The 22,385-nt window shown below is 43.7% G+C and overlaps 2 protein-coding genes across 2 annotated transcripts in view; one reads left to right on the top strand and one right to left on the bottom strand.

The window, feature by feature from the left end:
- ZNF804B (zinc finger protein 804B) overlaps positions 1-652 on the bottom strand; it is a gene marked incomplete at its 3' end in the record, with an annotated part of 239,442 nt that extends 238,790 nt beyond the window's left edge. Inside the window, exon 1 of the mRNA XM_081163141.1 lies at positions 635-652. Within this exon, the coding sequence (XP_081019267.1) occupies positions 635-637 (3 nt within the window). The 5' untranslated portion in view covers positions 638-652. The remainder of the gene's footprint in view (positions 1-634) is intronic.
- STEAP4 (STEAP4 metalloreductase) overlaps positions 1-22,385 on the top strand; it is a 235,230-nt gene that overhangs the window by 132,067 nt on the left and 80,778 nt on the right. The gene's annotated exons all lie outside the window — the stretch shown is intronic.

The raw sequence follows: 22,385 nt of genomic DNA on the forward strand, positions 1-22,385 counted from the left end.
GTAGTGAAGAATGCATGCATGAACCTTTTCACAACTGACATGTCATGTGTGTTGTTGTTTATTAAAAAAATTGCCCTTCTGTATGAAAACACAAAATCTGTGTGAGAAGCCACATATACTCCAGTCAGTTAAAATGGAAATGAATCCCACCTAGCAAGAATGGATTTGCTTCTTTATCACAGAAGATACCTAGTTATTTGTGAATGACGACATCACAATCACATTGATTCTTATTCATGCCCATGTCTCATCCCACAATATCGAAGGTCCAATTAAAGCCCATAGATTTGGGCTGAGTCAATTATGGCATACTTTGTCTCTAGGGACCACGTGGGCAGAAGTTAATTAGTTGGAGAAATTAAAGCCTCTAAGTTCAAAGAGTTAATTTCAACAGCAGCGAGGTGGACAGTGAATGCAGCACAACAATACGTTTGCACAGTGGGAAGACCTAGCTGGAAAGAGCCAGTTCACATTTGGTATACAAATTTTACATAACAGAAGGAACCTCACAATAAGGGAGATATCAAAGGTCTTCTAGAAGAATGGTGATTGATTCCAAAACCATATTCCTTGGCACAAATGGTATTTTCATACACAATATATTATTTTTAAAAATTGCTGCTCTCACACCTACCATCTTGTTTCATATGCTGGCTGATGGTCGATGGTCTATGACTGGAGTCGCCAACCTGGGGTGCAGCTGTGTCCTTGAGGATGTCCCACTGCTCCCTCCCTGCTGCTCCCTTCATAACGGAGCGTAACGGTGAGGGTGGTTGCCTCTTCATCTCTTGAGAAAGGTGTGGAGCTGAAGGAGGAAATAAAAAAGTGCAGGAGATGATAGGGGTTGTAGTTCAGCATAAAGGTTCCCCACACCTGACCGAAAGGAACCTTGGCTGCTTGCCATTCCCATAATCCATTGCTCTTGGAGGTTGGTTCTCTGTGTTTCTGTCATGCTACAGCGGAGCCATTTCCAAGCTGGTGTCCTCTGGATGCTATGGACTAAAGTTCCCATGCTGGCTGAGGCTGATGGGATATAAGTCAAAAACATCCAGAGGACATCAGGTTGGCAAAAGTTTCTAGAGTGGGACAAAGTTAAAGCCAAAGTTAAAGCATGAAAAAGAAGTAGAATTCAGAGTGGCAGACTTCCTATATAACATATTAAGGGTCCAGCTGGATCAGGTCAAAGGCTCATCGAACCCAGCCTCCTGTTCTCATAGTTCTCTCAGCCAGATGCCTTTGGGAAGCCTGCAAGAGGGGCAGAGCTATTTTCGGGGGACATGTCAACGCAGCAGCAGAAACCTCCCTCTGAACTGCTGCAGCTGAAGTTGAACCGTACGATCAGGCTGAAAAGTGTCATTTGTAAATGTAAAGCAGCTCTAAATGGTGAATAAATGATTAGTAAATGTTTCCTGTAAATTACTAATCAATAGTTATAGATCCAAAGAACAATTTAGGAAGCGTAGAAGTTGCACCATCAAGCTGAGTTTCCCTGCGAAGATCGATCCATGATTCTGAAACAGCTTTCTCCAGTCTGGTACCCGACAGAAGTTTGGGTCTTTGTACTGCCTGGGGTTGATGAGAGTTATATAAAAACAACAACAGCTGGAGGGTGCCTGGCTGAGGACAGCTGTTCTGAAGAACATTCATACAAGCGCTGAGCCAAAGGTAGTCAGCCCAGCGATGTACAACACTCTCAGAGGGGGGGGTGTCAAAAACAGACCCTGAAGATTTTGTGATCTTCATGGGTAGGGAAAATTTTAGTGGTGGCTGGTGCCCTTTGGCTCCCTGCCTTCCACCTACCAGTCCCAAAGAGTAAGAGCCAATGACAGGCAAAGCCATCTACTTCCAGTTTTGTCCTCCTCCTCCTCCCTGCTGGCTTCTACAGGGGCAACATTGAGTCTAAGGAGGAGAAATCTGGCAGGCTGTGCCATCCCCATGGACTGTTTGTATGTAGGCAGGCAGGTGGGGGCTAGCTGAGAGCAGACTGGGGTTGGTGGGGCATCTGCCCAAATGGGCCAGCCTCAAATGCCAGCATTGCAGTGCTTTGAAGGACAAAGTGGGCTTATGATGAAATAGATGATGCACTCAATAGTTGCAATCTTTCTTTTGCGGGGGAAAAAGAAACTTTGCCACCAGTCCAGGCAGCAAGAAGGAACAGCCCACTGACATATCTCTCCATGGGGCAGCTGTTTTATGTTTACCAAGAATGCCCCTTGGAATGAAGCCATAATAATGGCATTTCACAATATTTGATATCTCATCCAGTTCTCCTTAACATCAACAACACAAACACTCCACAAGTCTTAGAAAGATACTGTTTGACATTTCTGAAATGGTCAACATCCCTGTTTCCCAATTACAATGTAGATGTTGACAGTATATAAATTACAAGCTTCCAATTTTCCTGGCAGAGTTCTATGTTGTATTTATTTAACAGCAGCATCACAACTCTCTCCTGAAGCCTTGTAATGTGAAAAGCAAAGCTATACTGGATGGATTTCTCCTTAGATGGGCTATTTTTATTTTTATTTTTTGCTTCTGGTGGGGGAAGGGTGACAACCCTTTCCTAACACTGAAGCCCTCTGCATGTCGTCTACTCAAAATTAAGTCCCACAGAGTTCAACGGACTTTACTCCCAAGTGAGTGGATACAGGATTACAGCCTAAACCTGGTTTGTGTCAATAAACAATGGTTTGGATCCAGCTTTAGGGGGCAATCAAGGAGTGTCTCATTAAACTCAGTGGAACTCACAGTACAGGCCTAGGCATGTCCCCTTAGACACAAGTGTGACAATGATTATTTAAGCCAGCTTGTCCAACCTGGCACCCGCAATATGTTGTGAACTACTGTCACCCATAACCACTGTCCATGTTGATGAAAACTGGAATCGAGAACATCTGAATGGCTTCAGGTTGGAGATAGCTGGTTTGAACTTCCAACAAAGAAGGAAATAAAAGGCAATCTGTTCTTTATAAATCCAATCTAAGCTGCTGGACTATCTATTCAGTTGAATATAATGGTATAAACGTGTCAGTCTCCCCTGCCCCTTAAATAAATTGTGGATTGAGAAAACCTGGTGATGTCTGAAAAATCAAGAGACTGAGATCCAGCCTACGCACTATGACCTTCCTGCAGAGGTTACTGTAAACAGCAGATTCGTATAGCACTATTCTCGCCTGGAGAGAGTTTCTACTCCAGCTCTGCATGTTCTCAGGGGCACTAGTCTGGAGACAACATTTGTTTTTCATTAATGGACTTTCTAATGGCAAAGTAATTTTAATAAGCACAGCATCCATTACTATGGTTCTTGTCCATTTCTCAGAGAAACTAAGATCCACAGTCCCCATTTCATTCATCCCCACAACATCCAAGCAAAAAAGGCCCCCATTCCTCACATTTCACAGGTGGGTGTCATTTAGCTTCCTAATTGCCACTGTCAATGCAAGTCCACGCATGTCTCACTCATAAGTAAGTCTCATTCAGTTAAATGGGGCTAATTTCCAGGTAAATGAGCATGGCTTTGTCGCCTTGCAGTTATTAATATTGTATCTCTTAATAACAGCCAAGATGGGTTCTAAGCAGCTTACAAGTGTAATTAATTAGAATGCACAAAACCATTTCATGAGAACATTAAAATAAACATGCACCATTGAAATGTACAATAAAGCAAGTCCATTGAAACAGCACAACACCAGCTCCGTCACTGAAGACCCAGGTACCCTCAGTAGCTAGAAGTGCCTTTAACCAGCTTTGATGGGTGCAAAAGCTGTGATCTGCAGAACTGGCACCCATTACAAGTGCCACATAATACACTTTCCAGTCCTGCAAGAAATTGAGTGTGGCAATACCTACACTTTGGACTTCCCAGTCTGTTGACATCAGACAGGAACCTTTGCTATACCTTTTTCGGCAACTGCTTAAAACATTTTAGTTGAGGCAAACCTTTCATGACATATAGAGTACATGTTGACATGTTTTCATCTACTGTTGGTTTTAATAATCTTTTGAATACAGTGGTACCTCTGGTTACGTACTTAATTCATTCATTCCAGAGGTCCGTTCTTAACCTGAAACTGTTCTTAACCTGAAGCACCACTTTAGCTAATGGGGCCTCCTGCTGCTGCCGCGCCGCCAGAGCACGATTTCTGTTCTCATCCTGAAGCAAAGTTCTTAACCCAAGGTACTATTTCTGGGTTGGCAGAGTCTGCAACCTGAAGCGTATGTAACCTGAAGCGTATGTAACCCGAGGTACCACTGTACTTTTAATTCCCATTTTTAATCAACTAATTTTGATGTTTTATTTTATATTGTTGTGAACTGCAGGAGGTTTGTCTGGCTTTTTTTAACAATCAAGCAGTATATAAATTATGTTTTAAAATAAACAAAATAAAATAAAGATACAGATAGCTACAACTATTATTATGTTTTCTTTAAAATACTGAGCACATTTCAAAATCTCAGAATGCCAGGATCTCAAGCACTTGGCAAGGATTAACTTTTTCTTCAGAAGCGGTATAGGGCTCCCTTTACAAAATAAAAAGTGGTTGGAAATGCAACCTAAGATCCTTTGACCATGGACTCTGCTAATTTGAAAAGATCCATAATATTTTGAGGCTTCCTTATTGGTTAGTCTTTGAATATTGTAAGAAATCCAGGGAACAGACACAACTAATGCATTTATTTTAAAAAAACACTCCTAAATTATATTTGGCGTGCCATTTAAACATAAACATGAAAGGATAAACTATGAGCATTTTAGAATTAATTTTTGGATGTCATAGAAGTGTTTCTACTCATAGAATTTTGTTTTGAAAATATGCTGATCAAATGACGCATAAGGTTTACAGTAAACTAGTTTAACTTTTGAAAGCTTGCCTTATTTTATTGCATTTCCATAGAAGTGTGGGATTTCTGAACATGAAGAAAGACTACATTTTATAAACTCCTGAATAAATAGCAAGAGTCATGTAGCTGCACTGGGATCTGCCACAATCAAAGCAAACCTTTTAAGCTGTGCCATCGAATCCTGCATCAGATGGGACAAAACTCTATGCTATTTCCCAGTTGACTGAAAATTTTTCCTATATTGACCTATATTTTCCATAGATCCATAGAACAGGCATCACTGTTCCCTGAAAAATGTCTTGCAGTACACAGATTTATTAATGATCCAAAAACAAGTTTTCTTCAAAATCAAACTGTAGTTCTTCATGAACTTTCAAAAGTTTTCCTAGGTCACGGCAACCTGATGGGTAGATGAGATGTGCATTCTGGAACAAGGTAAGTGACCTACCAATGGGAAGGAAACTATTTGAGAGGTTACCTTCTTTTTCAATCCTAGGCATTAGAAATTAAGTCCTACCTTGTTCAGTGGGGTTTGTGTTCAAGAAAACAGGAGCAGAGACAGACCCCTGGTCCATTACGTTCAGTATCATCTACTCCAGCCTTCTCCCTGCTGTGTATGCCAGATGTTGAACTACAACTCCCATAATCCCATTGACCATGCTGCATGGGGCTGATGGGAGTTGTAGTCCATAACATTTAGAGGGCACCAGGTTGTGGGGAAGCTGATCTTACCTACTAACTTGCAGTAGCTCTCCAAGGTTTCCCCAGACTTATCTAAAAGTAAGTTTTGCAAAACACGTTCTCTACCACTGACCTTCAAGCCCTTCCTTAATAGGTTCTGAACATGCTATCTTAAACATAGATAATGCATAAATGCAGTTTGGGGAGTAAAGCAGCAACACTTGCAAAAAGTTACCTGAACTATTGGTAGGGAGGGGGATAGACAAAAAGGTAACCTATTCTTTTCTTTCTTGAGTAGCCGCAGGTTGTTCCTCAGGTTTTCTCCCTTCCTCCTTTGTCTCCAGATAAGTTAGCATTAGACCTTCCATTTGTTAACTTCTTGACTCCATGATGGCTACATATACCGTATTTTTCGCTCTATAACATGCACCAGACGCACGTAGTTTTTAGAGGAGGAAAACAAGAAAAAAATATTCTAAATGAAATAGTGGATATATGATTTTTGTGGTTCATGCTGTGGCCACAGACATGTGATCTGAAAGTGATTTTGGAGTAGCCCAATGCAAAAATCCTGAGGATCCATGTGGATCCATGCTTTGTAACCACGGAGGAGGGAACGAAGGGAAACCATGGATCCTCTGCTCACGACTGCAGCAGATCCCCCGGCCACCTGCAGGCATTCGCTCCATAACACGCGTAGACATTTCCCCTTACTTTCTAGGAGGAAAAAAGTGAGTGTTATGGTGCAAAAAATACGGTAAGCTTCTGTTCAGAATGGCTTTGTTTGCCTTAATTTTCTTTATTCTTTTAACCAGTAGTCTTACCAGACTACCTATTTCTCCACTCCCCTGCTATTTATACAGTGGTACCTCGGGTTACATACGCTTCAGGTTACAGACGCTTCAGGTTATAGACTCCGCTAATCCAGAATGACCGCTCCCCGCTTAAAACGGGGAGCGCCCTTTGCGTGGACGCGCGCAGCCCTAGATCTGGAGCGGCCCCATCAGCATAGGCTTGGCTTTGCCTTCCCTCAGGTGGGATACCTGGAGGTCTCCGCCTACCTCAGTCCAATCCCACCTGGGGGAAGCGTTGCCAAGGAGACCAGGCCAGGTAGGGGAGGGATTACCTGCCCACACAATAGAGGGAGGATCTTACCTGGGAATCCTCACTTGGCTCCAGAGCTTCTCCCACCCTCAGTTAATGTCTTCTTTTGCAGGTTAACTTTTCTTCATAGGTTTTGCAGGTTAACTTTTCTTCACAGGTATGCGGGCGCTGCTACGTTAAGGTCACTGTTAAAGGGCCGGAAAGGAATTTCCCTGCATTGGCAGGTTTCGCCTTTCCCGTAGCAAAACGTCACAACTTTGGCGGTATCAGGCCTTGGGCGGAATCCTTTAGTCCATCTTCCTCTTTGCGGTGGCAATACCAGGGTTCCCTGTTAAAGGGGTTTCTGAAGGGAGGCTTTGACCGTACGCCGAAAGGTCGTCATTGCTCTCCCCTGCGGCGGCGGCGTAACGGGGGCGGCTATCTCTGCTAGAACATATGTTCTCCAGAGCCGGCCCATACTCCCCCCACACACACTGGATAACCCTGAAGCTCCCTAGGTCCCCGGCTGGGGACTGGGGAGGGAGAACGCCCAATGCCTGTGCCAAGGTCTACCCACATTTGAAATTTAATAAAGTTGTGGCCAATTTAATCCCATAGCACGTTGTCTTGAGTCGTTATTCCACATGACCAGGGGGGGGGGACTGCTCGGGATCTGGGGACTTCGCCTGTCCACGCAAATAGTACCTCAGGTTAAAAACTTCAGGATGAGAACAGAAATCGTGCTGTGGTGGCGCGGCAGCAGCAGGAGGCCCCATTAGCTAAAGTGGTGCTTCAGGTTAAGAACAGTTTCAGGTTAAGAACGGACCTCCAGAACGAATTAAGTACTTAACCCGAGGTACCGCTGTATGCCAAACTCCAACAGGCAGGACAGGAGGAAAGCTGAGAAATGGCGAGAGGCTGAACATTACCTTGAGCAAAATGGAAGTAAGGGGGTGATTCTGTGGGGAGAGCGATGAGCCAATAGGAAAATACTCAAAGATGTATTGCAAGACGTAGCTACAAAAGGTGGCATTTTAAGACATAACAGAAACCTGTGTATAGCAAATCAGGGTTTTAGGCAGAGTTTGCCTCATAAGTCATACAGATTTTACAAGAGACACGTCAAAGTGATTAACAGGACAGACCTTTTTTTTAAAAAAAAAAGTATAGTGAATTCCAATAATCTCCCACTCAGATAGCACTGTAAAAAAGTCTGTCACCACCTGGCCATGGACTGAAAACAACAGGTGCTGTGACCAACAGGATAACTGATCTTTGCAACTCAAGGACCCTGTTGAGGACCAGCTAGATGAAGATGATGAAGAGAGAACATTAAATCTCAATATTGTTGGGGGGTGGGTTTCTTCACCAGCACCCTGCACACATATGTATACGCTTGCAGCTGGCTTAAATATTAAGTCTTTAATCAGGGGTTAAACAATAATAAATAGCCCATTTATATTCTTTGTATCATTATCAACTGTGACCCAGGATATTTAAGGATTTTGTTCTCTTTCAATTATTTCCTTAGAGTGGAGGCATAAGGTCCCCCGCCCCGCCCGACTGCTTTTTTTAATACCACTAGATGGCATAGTTATATTATAAGTTCTGTTGTCTTTCCCTCTTTTCGGTGCTTAGATTAGAGATCTTGATGACTTCATTGTTTTACCATACAAGTTTGCTGATATGCCAAGCAAACCAGCTGATTGAGACATATACTTTTTAAAAATAGACAGAACAAGAGGACACTGTTATCAATATAGAGTAAAAATATGCTTGAAGATCCCTGTTAAGATTTTTTAAATGCATTCCACAGCTAGGTATCATGCGTCCAAAATACACTTCTCAAACAGGGAACAAAGCCAGACTGTTTTGTTGCAGTTTACAGACTGCTTTGTGGCACCGGGTTCCTCCTCATCCAGGTCTTGTCCTTGGTCATGCATCTTGCTTGTCTCGATGTGTGAATGTGTGCAAATTAATTAGCCTGTTGCATAAATGTAAAATTCACATACTCCAGTTCACTGCTTTGCATAATTTGCTTCCATGTTAAAGCCTGGAGTGGCTTTATGCACCACTAAAATGTCTCTTCTAACATGCCTGTTCTCAAAATTAAACATTAAATGTTCAAACTTTTCCTCATGTAGGAGACTTGCTCCAGCCACTTGATCATTTTGCTTCCCCTTTTCTTAATCTTTTCCGACTTTACCATATTCTTTTTTGAAGCAAGACAGCCAGAACTGTACACAGTTTCCCAAGTGCGGCTGGACTATGGATTTCTATAACAGCATTATGTGCTTCGTAGGGCCTGCTCCATTCGGACTGCCCCCTCCCCATCACAGGGCCAACAGACACCATCTGCCTTGTGAGGAAAAAAGTGTGAGAGGCAGGCACAGACGACACCAGGGCCTGCTCCAGTCACACTGACCTGTCCTCCATCTTACATGTTATATCATTTGCCTAAGTACTTCAAAATTGTAAACCATCTTGGGTCCCTTGGCAGAAAGGCAGTATATAAATGCAATGTAGAAATAAATTTTCATTTCCTCTGCCCCCTCCTCCCCCTCCTTCTTCTCATTTATTACATTTTTGTACCATCCTCCAAATGAGGAACACAGCGCAGTTTACAATATAAAAACACAAAAATAGATACAATAATAACAAACAATAACTCTCCCTAGCATTGATTTCATCGTTTTTCACAGCTGCCACATACGGGGTCAACATCATCATCACAGAGCTGAATGAATCAAAGAAGTATATATAGTAGAACAAAATATGCATCAGTCATACTACATGTATTCCAAAAATGTCAATCAAATCACTTAGGGCGAAAAAAATAAAAATAAAAATCACTAAACAAGCCACCTCCTTCTGTCCCCCAAGGTGTACTCTTTCCTGCCTCTCATCTGTGGAGACAGGTTTCACCAACAGGTCTCACCTAGGGGCACAAACCAGTTCTCTGAATGACATAAAATTAATATATAAATTATGACAGACATGGCCGACATGGTGCCTTGCAGACGTTGCTGGACTCCAACTCCCATCAGCCCCTGAGACCATGGCCGGTGGTCAGGGATGATGGGAACTGTAGTCCAGCAACATCTGCAAGGCACCATGTCGGCCATCCCTGTAGCAATCCAAGTAGAGTATTTTCAAGGCTCATTGATTTACTCTCCCATGGAAGTCAGCTAGCTCATGTGGCAAGCCCCACTTATGGCTTCAATGTCCGTGAATGCAGTATTATAAACTAAAGCTTGCATTTCTGTACCACCTCATGCAATCTTTTCGAATGTCAGTAGTAAACTGAGATCTAAGTATGTAGTGCAGCACTCAGGTGACCCCCTTCACTTTGACAACTATCAGTCCAAGCTGGCAAGGGCAGCACAGATAATAATAATAATAATAATAATAATAATAATAATAATAATAATAATAATAATAATATCTTCCATGGTTCCAGTTACAGATAGGTAGCCGTGTTGGTCTGCCATAGTCAAAATAAAAAAATTTCTTCCAGTAACACCTTAAAGACCAACTAAGTTAGTTCTTGGTATGAGCTTTCGTGTGCATGCACACTTCTTCAGATACACTGTGTATCTGTAGAATGTAGAACACTGTGTGTATCTGAAGAAGTGTGCATGCACACAAAGGCTCATACCAAGAACTAACTTAGTTGGTCTTTAAGGTGCTACTGGAAGGAATTTTTTTAATAATAATATCTGTTTGCTATCAACCAACCAATCCTGTTTCAACAAAATGAACTTCCTTCCACACATTGATTCTTATTCTTTATCGCAAGCCTGATTTTATTAAGACAAAATGATTTCAAGTACACATTTCTCCTTGCCAACAGCATTTAACAGCCATCATAAATGTAGTTGATTTAATTTTAATAGGCTTTATTTCTAAGGTGTAAGGAAACAAAAATCAATACGGTTCATAATTCTTTAATCGCTCCTTAGGCTCTTGTGTACACGGTGCTCCCATGATAAATTATTAGAGCTGACACCCCACCATGGCAGAATAGCTTTTTAACTGGCAAGAAAAAGGGAAAGGATCCAAAGTTTGTGTGCATGTATAATGATGTCACATTCCCAGTCCAATGAATACTGGTTTGTTGGATCAGCATTACACCTACACACACACCCCTCATCCCCTTCCCTTCTCCCTTTGCACACTTGGGTCAACACATTATTTCCTGGTGTGCTAAATCACCTGTTGTCATGATGTCCAAACTGGGAAATTATTGTTCAAGTGCTTCCTACAAAGCAGGATTGCAAATCACAATTGTATCCTGGGTTGTCAACTCTATGGGGTCTGGGTCCCTTCAGGACCCCCCTAAAATATTTAGGGGGGCTGCCCCCATATTTTTTAACAAGTTGATGCCTTCCTCACTCCTTTCCTCCCTCCCTCCCTCCCTTCCTCGCTTAGGCAGCCACCTTGCCCCCAGCCAGGCACTGCCCTCTTTTCCTGGCTTTCTTCCTGGCTTTCAGAGCCATTTCCAAGTACATCTGAGCCAGGAGAGGTAGCTGGGGAGAGGCAGATGGGTAGGCCGGCCGGCCGGCCAATAGAAGAGGCAGGTGGGCAAGCAGACAGAAACTTCTTGCTCATGAGTGGGTGTTGTAAGGCCAGGAATGATGGGTGTTGCAGTTCAGGAACATCTGGGATGGCAAAGGCTCCCCACACGTGTTCCATCAAATTAGGTTCAGTGACTTATTAGAAATTATGAAAGGGATTTAAAAGTGCTTAATTGTGGCTGTTAATGTAAGCTCGCGGTTCTTTCTTTTGGTTGCTGTTGTTGTTGGACAAAAGTTAATCTGCTTTCTCTGAAAACTAATTCCGCCCCCATTTCCCAGAAGAGCAATATCAAACATTTATATATTTACAGATTTTTTTTCATGTCAAACAATGCAGTGCAGCAGTCCCATGAGGAGCTTTGGGCAAAAACTGCTGTAAACATTCGGAACACACTAGCCTCAGACACACAGAAATTAATGATCTCATTGCAATTAATAAAACACAAACGTTTCATTAGAGCAAAGGAGGGAAGAGCAACTCTGATCCCCCCCGCCCAGCTATCACGGTTTCTAAACATGCACAGTTCCTTTGCTGTGAAGCTATTTCACACTTTTAATTATGCAAGCAATACAAATCAAACAAGAGCAGGAATGATACACTGTCTCCAGATGCTTTAAGACCCGTATTTTTGCGGGGGGGGGGGAGAGACCACCACCCTTCTCTAACTTTCAACAGCTCAAGGGTTACTCCCTGCGTGAAAAACAGAAAACTTTTCAATGTATTTTCTGTTGAGTGGATCTTAAATGTTTATCACCAGGCAGGAATGTAAAGTTTAACTGGGAAGATAAAACTATTCGATGCTGAAATGTGTGCATTAGAGACAAACAAAGTAAAATGCCTTTTTTATCCCTTTCCTTCACCTTGTAATCACTGGTAATTCAGCTGAGAGGTTTCAGCATCTGTCAAACCCTTCAAAAAGCTGCAATTTCTCTCTCAGGTTTGCTCTCTGCAAAAAAACACAAACAATACTACAGCAACCTTCCTAAACATTTTGCAAAATCTCCTCCTCTGTGCTCTGCTAGCATTGTCCTGGAAACCCAGAGGATATTCCTGAGAACATGATAAAACCCACCTGTGGCAGACTTTGAGCTGTCAAACTTCAGTGGTGCCCTGTGCAAAGCTAAATTTTGGCGCGTGCCTCCCACCTCCTCTCATACTCCATTCTACATCATCGTTGCTGCACTCTAAAACCACCCCTGAATCCACCTCACATAGCATTATTGTTTCAGATCTACTGCAAAATGGCATGAATGCAACCTCCTTCAGTTCGGTGCTGCCCAGATGTTTGAGGCTACAACTTACATCATTCCAGACAATCAGCCAAGTTGGCTGGGGCTGATGGGAGTTGGGAAGGTGCCCAGAACATCTGGAGTGCATCAGTCTGGGAAAGGTTGCATTAATGGCACTGCTAACTTTTGCAAAGGTTCCCTGGAGACAACTGGCTTGTATTCAATTGTGCTCCTCTGCTGAATGAAGGTTCTTTGATCCTTCTAGGTGTGGGAAAACTCACCCATGCTCTTCCAAAGGGTACCCCAACCATCGGGGAGGGGGGATTCAAAGAAAAGAGACCATCTGGGGGAAAATGCCTCCACCCTTACCACTTATGGTAGCAAAAGCAGAGGGGCATATATGGATACAGCACAGTGGCCTCACTCTCTCCATTCATGGGATGAGTAAGTGAGCGTTGGCAATTTCTGCTCCCATTTCCATCAGAATTTTGCAACATCCCTACATCTCGCACAACCCATACCATGCAGCGCAAGGGATAACGGATGGGGTCCCCTCCATTCCTATCACAGTCCCCTATCCTGATTGTGTTTGGATAAGTATAAATCAATAACTGGGCTATAACTGACATGCTCCTCAAAATATTCCATGCATGCAAGAAACGAAAATCCATATATTTAAAAGCCAGGCAATGACATAATGAGAACTGGTAAGGGAAGCATTTTTTATTATTTTTTTAGTTTGGATTTATGTACTTGTAAATTCATAAATTTGTTCTAGTCAATGTGATCTATCGTTGCTTAGGCAAAGTGCGTAAATTTAATATAAGGGAAAATATAAGGGAAATTGCTTTTAAGTACTCCTCCTCCTCCTCCATTAGAGCCCAGCATGAGGAATTTTATCTTTCACCCACTGCATGATTTGTTTTAATGCTGAATGATTAATGATACAGTATAACTTCATATTGGGAAAACAGACTTCCTTTTATGACTTTGGATGGATAATTTAGCAAGAGAGTTAATTTAGGCTTTCTACTCTGTTCTCCAGACGAAGCTCTGAAACCAACTATTTAAATCTAGAAAGTATTGAATACTAATTATTCTGAATTAATGCACAGATCCTTCATGGACTCTAATAGTCTCAGTCTCAATTTATAAGTACAAGTGCAGACAAGAACAGGCCCCTTGATAGCATTCTTTGGACATGTCCACAAAATTAGTCCAGTCTTTCGACTGAAATTTAAGCCCTTTTCAGCCATGGACTGTTCCAGCTGAAGGTGTTTAAAAAATGGACACAAGAGGAATATGGAGGGTTGTAGCCAACATTAGTTCAGTCACAAAAATGTCTAAGGCAGGATATGTGTTCAACTAGTCCCCTTTGCCATTTGATCTGTGTTTCTAGATATTTTACAATGTTTTGGAAATGTCAACTTAAGCCTGCACCCTCAACATCAAGCTGACAAGGAGATGGACTTGAGACTTCATTTTTTACATTAGGTAAAGCCTCCATCTTTACAACCCCTTGACTAATGCCTTTCTCCTCTCAAGAATAGTCCTTGTATGTGCCTCTGGCACATATAAGTTGTTTTGGTTACTGGTTATGCAGCCAGCACAACATTGCTTTTGCAAATGTCCATTAAGCCTTTACAGTTGTATAATTGCAATGTAATGCCTGGAGGAACTCAAATAAGAGAGTTCAAAATGTCAATGTTTAGCTTTATGTTATCTGCCATGAAAATTCAACAAAGAGAGAAAACACGGTTTATAACTTCCCCAACCAAAGGATGATACTGCACCATGCAGAAAAGGTCTTTATGCCGCCTTCAAGAGTCCTCAAACTAGCTAAACCTCAGTCTAACAAAAAGAGATTGAAACAATGGAAAAGCATGAGTTCCTTGGACAGGGATGACCCTATCATTAGACAGAGGTAGGTACATTACCTTAGGCATGACATTTTGGGTGCCATGAAAGAGACAGCTAGCAACCTGTTAAATTGTTTAATTTATTATGGTGCTGCTTTTACTCCCAGGGAAGGACACTTGTGGGATTTTCTGCCTCAGGTACCAAAATAATTTGGTCATTCTTTGTACAATGCTGTTGATTTGCACTGGAGGGCAGGGATTTGTGGTTCTGCCTCAGGCAGCAAAATGTCTTGAACTCAGAATTTGAGCAGAAAGAAAAAGTAGTATTTTTACATGTTGCAAGTCTCCTTAAACATGGTTTAAAGTATGGAAAGGCAACATGTAAATAAAATGATGTTTGTATTAACTCCAAAATGAATGCATACTCTTTTGCATTTCTCCTCCATGACATTAATGGTTTCATGCAGATAATTGCTTGCCATTAGAACTGGACCCATAGTTGCAACGGAAGGTGGTGTGCTTCCGTTGCAGATGCCAGGATCAGGGTAAGTATGTTTGGGGATAGCTATGACTTATCGGTGCAGTAAACGTGTCATTTATATCACATCCAGTGCAAGATAATAATTTCCCATTTAATCCCACCTAAGGCTTTAGCCAAAGAGGTTTACATCCCAATTACTGTGCAATTAACAACTTTGCTGCTATTTAATTTTCTTGCTAAGTGGGTGGAGTGGAAGGAAAATGCACCCAGGCATACGGAAATGAATGCAGAGATTCCTGACACATACGCTCCTGCAGAATGCCAATCAAGGAAGAAATGAAATCGTACACAGAGCAGAAGAAGATTCCTAGTGACATTTACTGTGGGGAGTGATAACACAACCATAATTGCATTACAGACAGATATAGGTTTTCTGCATTGAATGTGATGAGAATGAGATGTTAAACCTTTGAAGATGGATAAGAAATGACAGGAAATAAATTAGGTTTGCAGTAATCTAACATAATGTTAGGTTGCCGTTGTTATACAAGAGGCAGGGAGGTTCTGTAGGAATACACAAAAGTGACCAAACAGAAAGTGGCAGGAAATCATAAGTAGTATGATTCACTGTGCAATTTGAGGCCAGTTATTCATGTCTCAACTTACACATAAAAAAGGTCAGCCACACATAAGCAAGAGTGAGTGTAAACTCCTCCCGACACATGCTATGTCCTTGACCATGTAGGCATGCCTATAAAAATAAATGTATGGCCAAGGGCAGGTCTTCAAGGTGGCTTCATACAAATAGCCTCTGAGTGGAGGCCACTTGAAATCGCACTACAGGCGGCAAACATTTTGCACGCGTCCAAATGACGTGTGACCGTTGACGCACAGGTCCTTTTGGATCTGGAATAGGGCAGAATGCAGAGTGGAATGGGGTGGAACAGGGGCAAGATGGGGGGAATGAGAACATAACAGGGAGAGGTAGGCTTACGCATACTCCAGATATGGGGGGCAGGAACGGAACCCCTGGGTAAAAAGGTAAAGGTAAAGGTACCCCTGCCCGTACGGGCCAGTCTTGACAGACTCTAGGGTTGTGCGCTCATCTCACTCTATAGGCCGGGAGCCAGCGCTGTCCGCAGACACTTCCGGGTCACGTGGCCAGCGTGACAAGCTGCATCTGGTGAGCCAGCGCAGCACACGGAACACCATTTGCCTTCCCGCTGGTAAGCGGTCCCTATTTATGTACTTGCACCCGGGGGTGCTTTCGAACTGCTAGGTTGGCAGGTGCTGGGACCCAACGACGGGAGCGCAGCCCACCACGGGGATTCGAACCGCCGACCATGCGATCGGCAAGTCCTAGGCGCTGAGGTTTTACCCACAGCACCACCCGCATCCCTTGGGTTAAAAGGTAGCAGCCTGTATTTAGAGCTTGCTTTCTCTCATTCGAAAGAGCCAGGTGGACCTGGTATTTCCATGCTATTAGAAATTAGAGATGGAAGAATCTGTCAATTTCAGTTTCCAGTTTTTCAAAACTCAAGTTCAGCTCTCCACATCACTTTGCAATTTGTTTATTCAAAAAAGTCCTCATGATCATTCAAAAGCATTTCAGTGCTAATTTCTCCAAATATATTACTATTATTATTAGAATTGCACAAGGTATGTCCTATGAATGTCATGGTGCACCACATTTTGCAGACTAGATACAAGGACCTGGTTGACCTTAAATGTCCTCCTTCCTGTCAGCTCCAAATACACAACTTGTGTTGCAACAAATAATCACCCGATCGTGTTGAGGCTGACAGCTGCTAATGGGATGGCTTGATGTGTCAAACAATAATCTAAACCTTGAACCTGTGCCCAGGCTTCCAGGCTGGTGCCACCGCCGCCTCTAATTAGCAACTCAAAATTTAGAAACCAAAAGGTAATTAGTAAAGTCATTGCCTGAAAATATATGATAGCCACTTAGCAACAGTGCCTTGCAGCTTGCAAGAAAACATGTGCAGAATGGACTTTTTGCAGCAGGGGGGATTGCTACAGGAGCTTCTCACTTGTTTTGTTGAACAACTCAATATTTAATCCCATTCCAAGATGCATATTGATAGGGGGTGGTTATTTTCCTTGATGAGAAAGTAGGAATGAAACTGTAAACTGGTCCTGACAGAAACAGATCCGGATTTTGCAGGGATCAAATAAATCAGGGAAAGGGAACCTTTGACCCATCAACCCTGACCATTGGCCATATTGGCTGGGGATACTGGCAGTTGGAATCTGCAGGGCCCCAGCCTTCCCACCCCTGACACAGATGGCATCCATGTCAGAGATGAGTCCAAGGAGTGGGGGAATGTGCAGGCAGAGGCAGGGGAGCAGGACAATGACTCAGGGGAAGGGGCCAGTGATTTGTGGGATTCTGTGCCGCCCGTGAGGCAGGTGTTGGAGTGGTGGAAGAGGAGAGTCAAGGGGAAGAGACCAGGCAGTCAGAGACAGGTGAAAGGAGGTGGGAGAAGAGTTGCAACGAGTCTCAGAGGCAGGAGAGGCAATGATGCTCCCAGAGAGAGTTGTGGCTTTAGAATCTCCCCCCGTCCTCCTCTCCACTGTCTCCACACACAAGGTGGGACTTAAACCCAAGGGAGCAGCTGAAGCTGCCAGTCAGGGGGAGTCGTAGGGCGCTTGCAGGCACCACCATGTCAGACAATGGGGTTTAAGTAAACTGAAAGGGTCACACTGTTGCTCCCACTGTCAAAGCACAAGACTGTGAAGGAAGATTGCCTAGACAGCTAATTAGCAGGGGGTGGTGTATATAACCCTTGCACATTAGGAGCTGATGTGACTGAGAGCTTTGCCAATAAAGATATAAACTTCCAAACACATGCCGTCATTGGGTTGAGTGTGCCTGGGAAATCCACTGGTCTATGTGAAAAAAAGCAAACCAATCTAGAAAAGCTGTTATTTAAAGTAGGACAAAAGCAAGACAGGCTCTCTTGATAATGAACATTTCTTGAGACAATGTGTACAACGGCAGGCTATCCATTCCTTGAAACTCGAATCTGGCAATAGAATTTTCTTTTCTGTCTCTGTGTTTTGGGGGACAACAGGTTGTTTGTCAGTGTGAATTCAATGCCACAATTTGAATAATATGTTCAGCAATCACCGCTGCACTATTCATAACCAGTTGATTCTCTCTAGCTACAATAACGCACCGTGTTTGTTTGTTTTTAGAACTCACTGTGTGGTGTTAATTTTCTGTCTTAAATAACATACATTATTAAAAGATATAAATCTTCCCCTCCACGCAAGCCACCCAATAATTCAATCATTATTTCATTAAGCTGCACAATATCACCCTGAGGCAGGAAGCCCATCTTTAAAATTTACAGCAGGCTCAATCCACAACATATACTGGTAGTTCATCCTGACCTCAGTTCATAAGATACAAAGGTCAATAGCACAGGGAATATTGCAAATTACTCCCATTTTGGAAAGCATTTTCAATCACTCATTCATCCATCCATCTAAACACAAGCTGTATACCCAGAACCATTACATGTTCTTCTCATAACTGTTTAACAATCCCCTGCCAAATCTCAATCTTTCTGGCTGCATATGATAATTTTGATTTGCAACGGCTCAGGATTGTTTGGCTTCCGTGTAGTCAGTCATAACTGATAGAAAACATTAGCTTTTTTAAAAATAAAAACATTGCCCAAAATATGGGAAAGCTGTAAAGAAGTCAATGAGGGCATAATCAATCAGTGAAACTAACTCGAGAATGGCTCTATAATAATAGATGGGATGAAAATGTTAGGATATTTCCGTTCCACCTTAAAGGGAGCAGGCTTTGCAAGTCACAGAGTCTGCGCATGTCCTAGTCACAGGATGTTTATGTTTGCTATATTCCTTTCGATGCCAGTCGGCTCAGAGACGCTGACAGAATGGACGTGTTTTCTTTTGTTCTGTTCATGTTCTAATAAAGTCTGTAAATTATGCTCTTCTGCTCTTCTGCGGTGCAAGCTTTTGACTGTGCTTTCTGCTGAAAGAGGGTGCACCCAGCCTAGGAATGTGGCTAGGAATTTCTAAGGCTTTGTGCCCCTAACTGTTGGATCTGCGTGACTACGGGAGGCCGATGGACGTCCAGAACTCCGGCTTGGGGGCTAAGATGGACGTTATCTCCCTGGCAGTTTCCCAACAACAAGGTTTCGGGCCCAGATTCACGGCACCTACAGGAGAGTAAAGCTGCAACAGACTGCGTTTGAGGTATGAAGGGGGGAAAAGCGAAAGCAAAGGGACGCTTTTCTGTTCTACCTCGGCAAAGAGTCTTTGATCTCCGGCAAGGCTTAATTGGCCTGGGAGCCGAGCCAAAGAGTTCGTGATTAATGGCTGCCAAGATAAGGAGTCTTTGAAGGCATAGGGCTCACGGCTCAAGTAAAAAGCTGAGATGGATCTCTTACAGACCTCAGAAACTGCTCAGTGTCCTAAGTTGGATGGGCAGAATTATGAAACCTGGGCAAAATGGTGTGAGACTTTGCTGCGTCAGTTTGGGGTGTGGCATGTTGTTTCTGAAGCCCCCCCAGTTCCTCTGACAGAGAGATGGAAATCGCATGATTCGAGAGCGATGGACGTAATAGTCCTATCTGTATCTCTTGAGGAAATTAAGACGCTGGCTGGCAACACCACTGCACGTGCAATGTGGACTGCTTTGATGAAAGCTCACAAGCCAAAAATCCCAGCCCAGAGTTTGACTGCATCGGAGGTCCTAGCTGTTTCCCAGAATGCGGGTGATTGCAGGGATGCTGAGGGCACCGGTTGCAAGCTGCAGGGGGAGCTGACCGTCACGTCATCCCAGGCAGCATTCCAGCCTCCAGGGGGAGCCAAGGAGTCGGCAGCTGAGAGCTCTGTTTCTCGTGAGAACCAAGGTCATCGCCTTTGCAGAGGCCGGAAAGGCAAAGGTAAACAGAGCCAGACGCAGACGTCTGCAGATGGCCAGGAGCAGAGGGAGGGTGAAGAGCCCGCGCCAAACAAAGCGATGTTTGCTGGCACAGCTTCACCAAAGGCTAAAGGCACGTCTGCTGAACAGAAGCAGGGGGGCAAGCTGCAAAAGCCCACGCCAGTGGAAAGCAAGGTTTTGCTTGCTGGCACTGCTTCACCAAAGGCTAAAGGCACGTCTGATGGCCAGGAGCAGCAGGGGGGCAAGCTGCAAAAGCCCACACCACTGCAAAACAAGGGTTTGCTTGCTGTAAAGACTGCTCCAACAGCCAAAGGCAGGTTTATTGTGGATTCAGGTGCCACCCGCCACGTTTCCAAGGACAGGCATCTCTTTATCTCCTTCAAGGCTCAGGAAGGTGAGATCCACCTGGCTGATGGAAGGACGTTGAAAATTGCAGGAGAAGGGACTGTGAAACTTGCAAGTTTGCACACAACCATCAGCGGTGTACTTTTTGTTCCAGGAGCTGCAAGCAACTTGTTGAGCGTCCCACAGCTTACTGGACGTGGTTTTCAGATTTCCTTCAAGAGGAGCGTTTGTGTCATCAGTAAAGGCAAAGAGGACTATTTGCATGCAAAGTTTATGGATGGTTTGTTCCATATAACTTATGATGACACTGCTGTTGTGAATAATGCTGATTCTTGTTGTGTTGCACAAACTAACAAAGTTTTTCATGCAGGTTGCATTCATGATGCGCATCGAAGGTTTGGTCACCTCTCTTGGAAGGCACTGGCCAAGATGCCAGAGGTGGTTGAGGGTTTGAACATCAAACCCTGTAAATTTCACATGAAATGTGTATCTTGTGCAGAGAACAAGGTGAAGGTTGCTCCAAAAGGCAAGGAGTCTAGCAGGCAGGCTTCCAAACCCTACCAGCTAGTGCATGCGGACCTGGTTGGTCCACTTGCGCCCTCTATAGGAGGAGCAAGGTACTTCATGATTCTGATTGATTCTTTTTCCAGGTACATTCATGTGTATTTGCTCGAACAGAAATCGCAAGCGTTTCCAAAGTTTAAGGCATTCTGTGCTTGGTTGGAGAATGTGCACGGTAAACGTATTTCTTGTTTTTTTACTGATCGGGGCGGGGAGTTCACTTCTCAGCAGTTTGAAGCTTTCCTGACTGAGAAGGGAATCCAGCATGACATGTCAACGCCCAGATCGCCATGGATGAATGGGCTTGCGGAGAGAGCAAATCAAACATTGCTGCAAGGAATCAAAACCTTGTTGCATGATGCCAATCTCCCTGATAAGTTTTGGGGGGAGGCTTTGGGGAATTTGGTTTACACCCTTAATCGCAGATTGTCATCACCCATTGGTTGTACCCCCTATGAGAAGATGTTTGGCAAGAAACCCAACACCAAACACTTGAAAATCTTTGGTTCGGACATGTGGGTACGCACACAACAAACCAACAAGCTTGGGAAGCGTGGGGCACATGGTTTGTTCATGGGGTACGAAAAAGGTGCATACAGGGTATGGATGACTGACTCTAAGTCCATTAAGTTCACAAGGAGTGTTGAGTACAATCCTAAGTGGGGGGGAAATGTGGGAATTTTCCAGAGTTACCCAGAGGAGGATGAAGGTGATGTCAAGCAAGCAGCTAAAGATGAGAAAGCTGCTGCTGATGATGAGGAGGAGGAGGATGATGATGAGGATGAGGATGATGATGATCAGAGTTCGGATTCCAGTTCAGTGGGCGGCGCTGCTGCTGCTGGTGTCAGTGACAGTGATGACACAGCAGACTACCAGAGCGCAAAGGCCTCAGTCAGACCATCTGATGCGTCTGACAATGAACTGGAAGAACCACTGTTCACCATTGGTCATTTTTCTCCTAAGAAAGAGGAGATGAGTCCAGAAGACTTGCGTCTAGTACGTAGGTCTGAAAGGGCGACCAAAGGCAGACCTCCAAAGAGGTATGCTGATGAGTTTGCTAAGACAGCAACTGCTGTTCTTAGTAGCTCAGAGAAGGTGTGGGAACCTTCAAGCTTCAAAGAGGTTCAGGAGTTAACCTCTAAAGATGCTGAACCTTGGCTTAATGCCATGAAGGCTGAAGTTGATTCCTTAAACAGGAACCAAACTTGGGAATTGGTACCGGTAGTCCCAGGAATGAGACTGGTTGGCAGCAAATGGGTCTTCAAGGCCAAGACAGACCAGAATGGCAAGGTAGTCAGACACAAAGCCAGATTGGTTGCCAGAGGTTTTTCACAGGTACCAGGACAGGATTACCACGAGACCTACTCTCCCACAGTCAAATATGAGAGCATTCGGCTGATGCTCAAGGTCGCTGCGGAGGAGAAACTGCATGTTACCCATCATGACATTAATACAGCTTTTTTGTACGGGGTTTTGGGGGAGGAGCTGTTCATGCTTCCACCTGATGGGATGCAGATACAGAAGGGAATGGTCTGTAAACTGCGGAAATCCTTATATGGTCTCAAGCAGAGTGCCAGGTGTTGGAACACAAAACTCACTGAGACATTGCTTTCTCTAGGTTTTCACCAGGGCAAAGCTGATCCATGTGTGTTTGTCAAGGAGGAGGGGCAAAACAAACTGTATTGTTTATGTTTTGTTGATGATCTTCTGATGTTTTGGAAGAATCAGGCTTTTTACCAAAGCACCCTAGCTCAGCTGAAGGAGCACTTTGACATGAA

The sequence above is a fragment of the Podarcis bocagei genome, assembly GCF_964188305.1.
Source record: "Podarcis bocagei genome assembly, chromosome: 12".
NCBI lineage: Eukaryota > Metazoa > Chordata > Lepidosauria > Squamata > Lacertidae > Podarcis > Podarcis bocagei.